The following is an 8,527-nucleotide window of genomic DNA, read 5'->3' on the forward strand; positions in this document are numbered from 1 at the left end:
ATTCATTCAGGAGACATCGTCTTGAAGTTGAGCCATGGCAACTGAGCGTAAAAATCTACCTCCTTAAAACGTTTCTCTGCTCATCCAAGTGGCTTCATCAGCCTGAGTGGTGCAGGATTCAGCCCACATTCGTATCCTCCAGGTGGGATACCAGCATTCCTGTAAGAGAATGGCTCATTAATGGAAACAAAGACGAGAACCCAGAGTGAAAGGCCTCTCCTCTTGTAATCCCTCCAGCCTCATCACAGGGTCGTTGGGTGTGGTCACGCTGGAGTTTTGGCCTTCTTCAGAAAACCAAAATGATGCTCAAATTTCTGCCAGTTCCATCTTTAACTAGCTTCAGGTCCTCACACCACAATTACCGAAAATGCTTGCAACTTTTTAACATTTAGTATACTGAAAGAACAGTAATATTATTTATTCTTTTGATTAGTTCCGGTAAAAACAGGATAAAAGACAACAACAAAATAAAAGCATTCATGCTAAAAAAAAGTATAAAACTAAGCAAGTTCGATATATTTGCTAGGTACAAAAGATAATAATTAGCAGCTTTTAATAAAAACATTTGTAAACAAATAAAACTTGTGAAATAAAAAAAAAGAATTTACATCTGAGCTAAATTGTTGAGTTCCGTTGTGACATATTGTGTTAAGTGTAACTATAAAGAATGTGGAAAAAAGATACAAACAAAAAAATCTTAATTTTCATAAATTAGAATAAAAGCAGTTTAGTTTTTTGCACATAATGGAAATTATTTATTTAAAATATATGCACTTGTTGGCTCAAAAATTGTGTATTGATTGATTGATAATGATGTAACTTGTTTGTATCATTTTTTATTCACAATTTGATGTTAAATAAATAATATTATACACAACAATACATAAATAAATGATAATAAATTACACATTAATATTACACAAATAAATAAATGTACTTATATCTAGATTTTAAAAGTTACTTAGTTGGTTAGGAGACCCCCCACAAAAAGTTATATATATATATATATATTTTCCCTTAAATGAAGACGACATATTTTTAGATTAAGACTTGTATATGGCAAGTTTAAAAAATGTCTGCCCTTTTCACAATAATTAAGCTACTTTCCGTCAAAATACTAAAATATGTTTTGTTTTTTAATGTGTTTTAATTTATGATTAATGTGTATGATACGTTCGACAATATTTTAGATTTATTTTAGTAAACAGGGTTTAAATATTAGCTTCTTGTGACATAAAAGGAAGTAGATAAACTGTCCAACATTTCATAACCATTCATGGCCACTTTTTCCCACAACAGCCATGAACGCGTTCAACTCTCTGCCCTGCTACTACGTCACGTGCCTTCCTCTTCCTGGATTGGTCAAAGATGCCGGGAAACCGCCTCGTCACCATGGTGCCGGTATAAAAACGGGAGCCGCTCTCCAGCCGCGGAGCACTGGTGTATGAGAGGAAAATGTATCGTCTCGGCCAACAGTTTATTTCCAAGATCGCTTTCGATTACTTTTTATCCACTGTGCCACGGGAACATTTTACCTTTACTAGACAATACAATAAAAGCTGGTCGTGTATTGGCTGATTTTGGATAAAATTTAAATCTGCACAAAATGCCAAGGACCAAGAAGAAGAACAGCAAGGGTGAGTAGTTGCCGCTTGGCCGCAATGCTGTGGCCTGGATGCTAAGTGCTTAGCCCGCGCGTGGGTATTGTAGTCCGTTGTTGATGTCGGCCTATTGACTTCTGTTAGAAATATTTATAAATTGAACTACAAATGTTGGGGACGGGCCTATTTGACTACGCTTACAATTATCAAACAAAGAATAACCAATATTATTACCGCCCAAACTTGTAGACGTCTGACATGTTTATATTTTAAGGCTAATCGTCTTGAATGATTAAATCTTTATTTAAAAGAAGTTGTTTGTGCGTGGCTAAATAGCATTAGCCACTCCCCGTCCAAACATGTGGTTGCTAGGTTAGAATATTATGTAAAGATACGCATGTAAATTTATAAACAAAACTGATTTTAAAACCCCCAACGTGTCTAATTATGGCGTATTTAAACACATATTAGTCTGTCGTAGTCTAGTTGGTGTGGTCGACTTGTTAGCTTGACGTCAATTTGGGACTGGCACACTTTGTTCTGACCGGCGTTCGTGTCAACCGGTGTTTTCCGACTCCTAACTACTATATGAAGCGGATTTTTATTAAAATGCGCACTTGTTCTGGGTTGTTATTTTATGCGTAGCAACAAAAAAAGCGGACATTTTGGACCCTCGTGAGCGGGGAGCCAGAGAGGCGGCGCCCGCTTCTCAGAAATCAGCTGTCGAGCAGGAAGGAGGGTCCACGTCAACACTTGTACACTCTGTACACACCAACACACAGTGTTTTCATTCGATAAAATGACCTGTTGTCAAATGAATTGTTGGCTAAAGCGTTTGGCCTCGTGTCAACATGTCGAAATAAGCTAATTTTAGTTGGAATGTTGTAATAAGTGGGGTATACCTGTGTCTTCTGCTGGGGAATTTAGGTCGACCAAGTGAAGTCGCGCTAGCTATAGCTTAAATGAAAAATGTAACGATTTGTTTAAATAAAGTTTCAGCTTCAACAAAACTTTATTTATTGTGTTTGTGTATTTGCGCCCTTTCATAGGCAGGGGTCCGTCGGAATGTACCATTTAGGATACTTATGGGGTAAACTGACACGGAAGTAACAAATAAGTAAAAATCATTAGGAAACTTAAAAAAAAAAAAAACTGAGGTTACTTCCTCAATTTCCTTCTTAAGAAAAAAAAAGTCAACTTTAATGGAAGCAGAAAAAAAATCAATCCCACAATCCTTTGTGCTCACAACACCGATAACGCAGCAATAACTTACTATTTTACTACCATTGATAGTTAACTTATAAAGTCGCATTATTTTTCAAGTTTAATATTGTTCCTCATTTAACCCATAGTATTTTAAAGAAAAAGAGCGGAATAAAGCAAAGTATGGCGTTTTTTTTTCTTTTTTAAAAGCTGCTCCCCCTATATTTTGGCTCTGTGGTTGCTTCCACAAGTTAGGCAAATAAAAACAGTAAGGTCACCCAAGAGCTGAGGGTGCTGCTCTTACCTTCTTTATTTCAAAGGTTTCTCATGTTTGTAGGTGGTTTAATTGCAATTATTTAATAATAATAAAATGCATTTAAAGTGGAAAAAACCCACACAACTTTGCAACCAAGCTCTTTTTCTTGCTATTGTGAAGTTAAACAGGAAGCAACTTGCTTGTGTCACAAACCACGTAATAGTTATGTGCTGACATGCCAATAAAACCCAACAAACCCAGCATCTGGCGACATGTGGGTCTGTGGCGGGCAGTTCCTCCTCAACCTGCATGCTGTTTGCACAGGTGACATGACATGAGATCACGCTGACAGCGTTCTCGTGCTCGCTGATGATAAAAGTCGTCTGCAGGATAAGCTGTGCAAAGGGCGCCCAGCTGATTAGATAAGCGCAGGATTCTCTGCAGTACCTGCGTGGTGTTTGGGTTACATAACGCAAACAGCATTCCAAAGAATTGGATTTCCAGCTAACCCTGTTTTTTCTTCTGCTTTGTTTAGGGGGACAGCATGGAGCTGTGCAGCCTTTCAGTGACGAGGACGCCTCCATTGAAACCCTCAGTCACTGCAGCAGCTTCAGTGATTCCACCAGTGTAGCAGATGAAGGTCCGTTTATGTTTGTTTTTGTTTGTTTATGAGATGTGACGGCACGTTCAACAAACTGCTTTACATTTGTTTAGGTGGAGATGGAAGTGAAGACACAGCCCAGGAGGATTTTCAGTATAAGCTGAAGGGCTTCATTGACAGCACTGTGGACAAAAGGTTCGAGCTTGTTCTGACCAGTTTGTTTTCAGTGTTTTTAAGACCCACTCTGGTAATCTTTCGAGCTATTTAAAAGCTTTTTTGCTGTTTTTAGTCAACTTTCTAGGACATAGTTTCTGCAGAGCGGCCGATAGCCATCTGTTTACATGCTCTCATGTTAGATTAAAGCCATTTGTACCCCAATAACCTCCATCGTGTTGAACACTATTGTCATTAGAGTGAGTTGTTAATATGTGTTCATGTTTTAAAGATAACATTGTCTCTGTCTTGTCAGTGCAAAGACCAGACAGGGCGCTCTGGACGGGCTGAAGACCGCCATGGCCACGCGGATCCTCTACGAGTTCATCTCTGAGAGAAGAATGACCATCACCGACAGCATTGAGCGCTGCCTCAAAAAGGGTACGTCGTCCAAACGTCCCCTTCCCCCTAAACGTTTGAGTCACGTTTACTCACCTGCTGTATTTGTACTCGTTGTAGGCAAAGGAGAGGAGCAGCGAGCGGCGGCCTCGTTAGCTTGCCTGCTCTGCATCCAGCTGGGTTCAGGAATAGAAAGCGAGGAGGTGTTTAAAACCCTGAAGCCCATTTTCAAGAACATCTTGGCAGATGGATCGGCCAACATTCAAGCCAGACAAGCAGTGAGTTTATCGCAGAGCCAAAGGATGGATTTTCTGATTGTTCCAGCCTCTAAGGTGCTTTTACTTTTTAGGTGGCGACGAGTTTGGGTCTTTGTACGCTTGTTGCAGAGGACGATGTGTTGGTAAGCCATCTCGCTTTGTCTCCTTCCCGCCAATCGTGCTGCCACAAACAATTATTTTAATAGTCGACTAATCACGATTATTTTTTCCAATTAGTCTACTTATCGGGTCATGCGCAAAGTGGATGTGAAGCACACATCTTAACCATCATTAACTTTAAAGTAACTAAAAACTAGATGTATAGCATTACCTGTGATAATGCTAGTGTGAATGCTGTAAGCTGAATTTGGTCACTGAAGATGCTGAAATTGATAGCTAAAATCGCTGAAGCTAATAGCCAGCTAAAATATTAAGTTAAATGTGGAATTAGCCCAAAAAACTGAAAAAAGCGGGCTGCACGGTGGCGCAGTGGTTAGCGCTCTTGCCTCACAGCGAGAAGCTGGGACCTTTCTGTGTGGAGTTTGCATGTTCTCCCCGTGCATGCGTGGGTTTTCACCGGGGACTCCGGCTTCCTCCCACCATCCAAAAACATGCTTCATAGGTTAATTGGTGACTCTAAATTGCCTCTAGGTGTGAATGTGAGAGTGGATGTGTGTGATTGTGACCCTGAGACAGACTGGCGACCTGTCCAGGGTGTACCCCGCCTTCGCCCATCAGTAGCCGGGATAGGCTCCGGCACCCCCGCGACCCCGAAAGGGAAAAAGTGGTCTGGAAGATGAATGAATGAATGAATGAATGAATGAATGAACTGAAAAAAGCCCAAGAACTCCCAAATAGCCTAAAAAAATGAAAAAATACTAAATAAGACAAAATAGTTGGCATGTATCTGAAATATTAGCTAAACTCCAAATTAGCCTAAAAACTGAACAAATCTTAAATTAGCCAAACCAGCTAGCATGTAATTTAAATATTGGCTAAACTCAGTATTATCCTAAAAAAACGGAACAAATCCTAAATTAGCCGAAATGGCTAGCTTGTAGCTGAAATATTGGCTAAACTCCGAAAAAGCCTAAAAAATGAAAAAATCCTAAATGAGCCAAAATGGCTAGCATGTGGCTAAAAATATTAGCTAAACTCCAAATTAGGTTAAAGAACTGGACAAATCTTAAATTAACCACACCAGCTAGCATGTAGTTGAAACAATAGCTAAACTCCAAATTTTCCTAAAAAAAAACGGGACAAATCCTAAATTTACCAAAACGGCTAGCTTGTAGCTGAAATATTAGCATAAATAACTGGACAAATCTTAAATTAGCCAAAATGGCTAGCATGTAGTTGAAATATTAGCTAAACTAATGGCCTAAAAAACCTCAATAAATGGCAGAATAGTCCAAAAAACTTTACTACACTCTGACTCTATATAATAGAAAGTAACGACTAATCGACTATTAAATTAATCGTCGACTATTTTAAGTCCATTAGTCGTCGACTAATCGTGGCAGCTCTACCGTCCAATAAGTCGTCGGTCAAACCCCTTTTGATCCTCCTGCTTTGCTTCCAGGACGTACAGGCCACCATGGAGTGTTTTGAGAACCTGTTCACCCGATCCTACGCTAGAGCAGATGGTACCTGTCCTTCAATCAACCCTCAGACGAGCCTGCTCCACACCAACGCTCTGCTGTCCTGGGCTCTGCTGCTCACCATCTGCTCGGCCAACCAACTCAAGGATATCTTGCACAAGTAAGAAGAGGCCGACCGTCTGCTCCGGACTTTTTCCTCCTAAATGATCATTCACAATAGATGATTGTTTGTGTCTTTTCTCGCAGGCATCTCCCCAAACTGCCGAAGCTGCTCGAGAGCGAAGATGTCAACATGAGGATTGTTGCCGGGGAGACCATAGCTCTGCTCTTTGAGTTAGCTCGAGACACGGAGCCTGTAAGTCTCACCTTTGTTGTTTTCACTGTTATTCTGAAAAATGTTGCCCCCGCTACATACTCAAACTCATCTGAATTTAGGTTAGTGCACACAGAAAATGAATTTTGGGAAATGTGAATGACCCCTCCCCCCCAAAAAAATGATGACATCACAACAGGAGAAACCTTAAAAAAATGAATCGGGCTAAAATTTGTTTAAAATTCACTGACGAAAACTAAAAACAAAAGCAAGTGTCAGTGATGTCCAAGGGAAGTCTTTAAATCATTATGGGATGGCCACAGGACATAGGACTTGGTGGCCATTTGGTACAAAAGCATGAAATTTAGCAATCATTACATTTTTACCCCAAAAAATGTGAAAAACAAATCTTGTTATTACCTTTAGTACCACTACAAGTTTAGAATTTCTAATGTTTTACCTCCCAACTCCTCCATCATCAGTTGGAAGAAATGTGATGGTGTTAGCATGGGGAGTTAGCAAAAGTGGCGTTACCCTTTTGCTCTCAAATTATTTTTTGCTGAAATATTGTGAAAATTTAATACATAAATCCCTGGCTCAAGCTGAACAAAAGGATATAACATACGATAGGAACATATTAGGAATGTGGGCGTGGTTAACAAAACTTCCGTTGCTAAGGAAATCCAAAAATGTACTTTTGCAGATTTTTCTAAGAATAACATGGATCTGTTCGTTTTCTCCAGGTGACTAAGAAATAATATGGTTGCTATGGGGACAAAACTAACAGAAAAGCCACCATATTAAAAAGTGTTTTTGCAGCTCTGACTAGGCTGGCATAGGCAGAGGGTGGTAGCAGTCGCTCAGCCAGTGATGGAGAGTCAAAAGGGAGGTGGTGGGGGCGAATAGCACCTTATAAAATACAGCGCAGCCTTAACTTTCATGTTTTCTTCTTTTAATCTCTTTGTAGGAGTTTGAGTTTGAGGACTGGGATCAGCTGTGTGTCAAACTGAGCGCGTTAGCTACCGACTGCAACAAGCACAGAGCCAAGAACGACAAGAGGAAGCAGCGCTCGGTGTTCAGGGACGTCCTGAAGGCCGTAGAGGTCAGTTCAACAACCAGCACAAGTTGTTAAGGAGTTTTAAGCCTTGGTCACATTGAGTCCATTGAGGGACATCATGACAATGGAACGTACCATTATGTAGTAAGAGTATGGTGAAGTATTTGTAAAGCTAATGCGTACACGGGTGATGCTATCATACTACATCCTTACACTACACTAGTTATTCGTAAGGTGTGGCGTACCAGTGTTAACATCCTTCCTAGTTCTCAAACTGAAAGGATCGTGCAACTGGAATCTGATCAGCTGTTGTTTTTAGGACGGGGACTTTCAGTCCGAAACGATTCGCTTTGGGACGGAGCGGATGAGCATCGACAGCTGGGTGAGGAAGAGGACCTACGACGCTTTCCGAGAGTTCGTAGGGTCTGGAATGAACTACCATCTACAGGTACCGTCTCCTAAAACCACTACAACTCTTTTCTTTTATTGTTTTCCTCCTAGAAGTAATTTTGAGCTAAAATCATCCCTTTTTTCCTCAATAAGGCAAACGAGTTCATCAGAGACGTGTTTGAACTGGGACCTCCAATACTGGTTGATTCGGCAACAATGAAGGCGATGAAAATCTCCCGCTTTGAGAGGGTGAGTGTGCTTTAAAACTCTAAAAACACCTCTTGTAATTTTATTTAAAAATGTTCATTTCCTAATATATTTTTTTTTTTGTCCACAGCATCTTCACAACTCGGCTGCGTTCAAGGCTCGGACAAAAGCCAGGAGCAAGTTCAGGGACAAGAGGGTGGACGTGGGAGAATTCTGATCGGTTTAATTTATTGTGCTTTTTGTTTCCTATTCTATATCAATTTTTTCTGCTTTTTTAGCTAAGTTGTCACATTAGTGGTTGTGTTGGAGTTGTTTGAAAACTAAATGAAACCCCTCTAGTGTTTTAAAGTGGCCACAAAACGGAGGTTTGGGTTTAAACGGCAGCAAAGAGATCCTAGTCAGAGAAATGAATACTGTGTATCTACAGAATATGTATATATTTGTATCCTCTCCATTTGATCTTTTTGTGGCTTTTTTGTCAGTAATTTA

The 8,527-nt window shown here is 40.1% G+C and overlaps 1 protein-coding gene and 1 long non-coding RNA gene across 3 annotated transcripts in view; one reads left to right on the forward strand and one right to left on the reverse strand.

The window, feature by feature from the left end:
• LOC112157390 overlaps nucleotides 1-2,778 on the reverse strand; it is a 32,937-nt gene extending 30,159 nt beyond the window's left edge. The window contains exons 1-2 of the long non-coding RNA XR_002921147.2: nucleotides 2,504-2,778; nucleotides 60-159 (exon numbers count right to left, since the gene is read on the reverse strand). This is a non-coding gene — a long non-coding RNA (uncharacterized LOC112157390). The remainder of the gene's footprint in view (nucleotides 1-59; nucleotides 160-2,503) is intronic.
• Nucleotides 1,413-8,458, forward strand: ifrd1 (interferon-related developmental regulator 1). Of its 2 annotated transcripts, XM_024290085.2 has the most exons (12): nucleotides 1,414-1,637; nucleotides 3,596-3,700; nucleotides 3,775-3,856; nucleotides 4,131-4,255; nucleotides 4,334-4,491; nucleotides 4,563-4,613; nucleotides 6,053-6,231; nucleotides 6,318-6,426; nucleotides 7,352-7,486; nucleotides 7,761-7,889; nucleotides 7,985-8,080; nucleotides 8,169-8,458. In XM_024290085.2, the coding sequence occupies exons 1-12, from the start codon at nucleotides 1,607-1,609 to the stop codon at nucleotides 8,253-8,255; spliced, it is 1,287 nt and encodes a 428-aa protein (XP_024145853.1). In that variant the 5' UTR covers nucleotides 1,414-1,606; the 3' UTR covers nucleotides 8,256-8,458. The 2 variants fall into 2 exon arrangements, with proteins under 2 accessions (XP_024145845.1, XP_024145853.1); XM_024290077.2 differs by having other exon boundaries at nucleotides 1,413-1,637; nucleotides 4,131-4,491.
• Nucleotides 8,459-8,527: the final 69 nt, after the last annotated feature.

This window comes from Oryzias melastigma, linkage group LG23 (genome assembly GCF_002922805.2).
Source record: "Oryzias melastigma strain HK-1 linkage group LG23, ASM292280v2, whole genome shotgun sequence".
In the NCBI taxonomy this organism is placed as follows: Eukaryota; Metazoa; Chordata; class Actinopteri; order Beloniformes; family Adrianichthyidae; genus Oryzias; species Oryzias melastigma.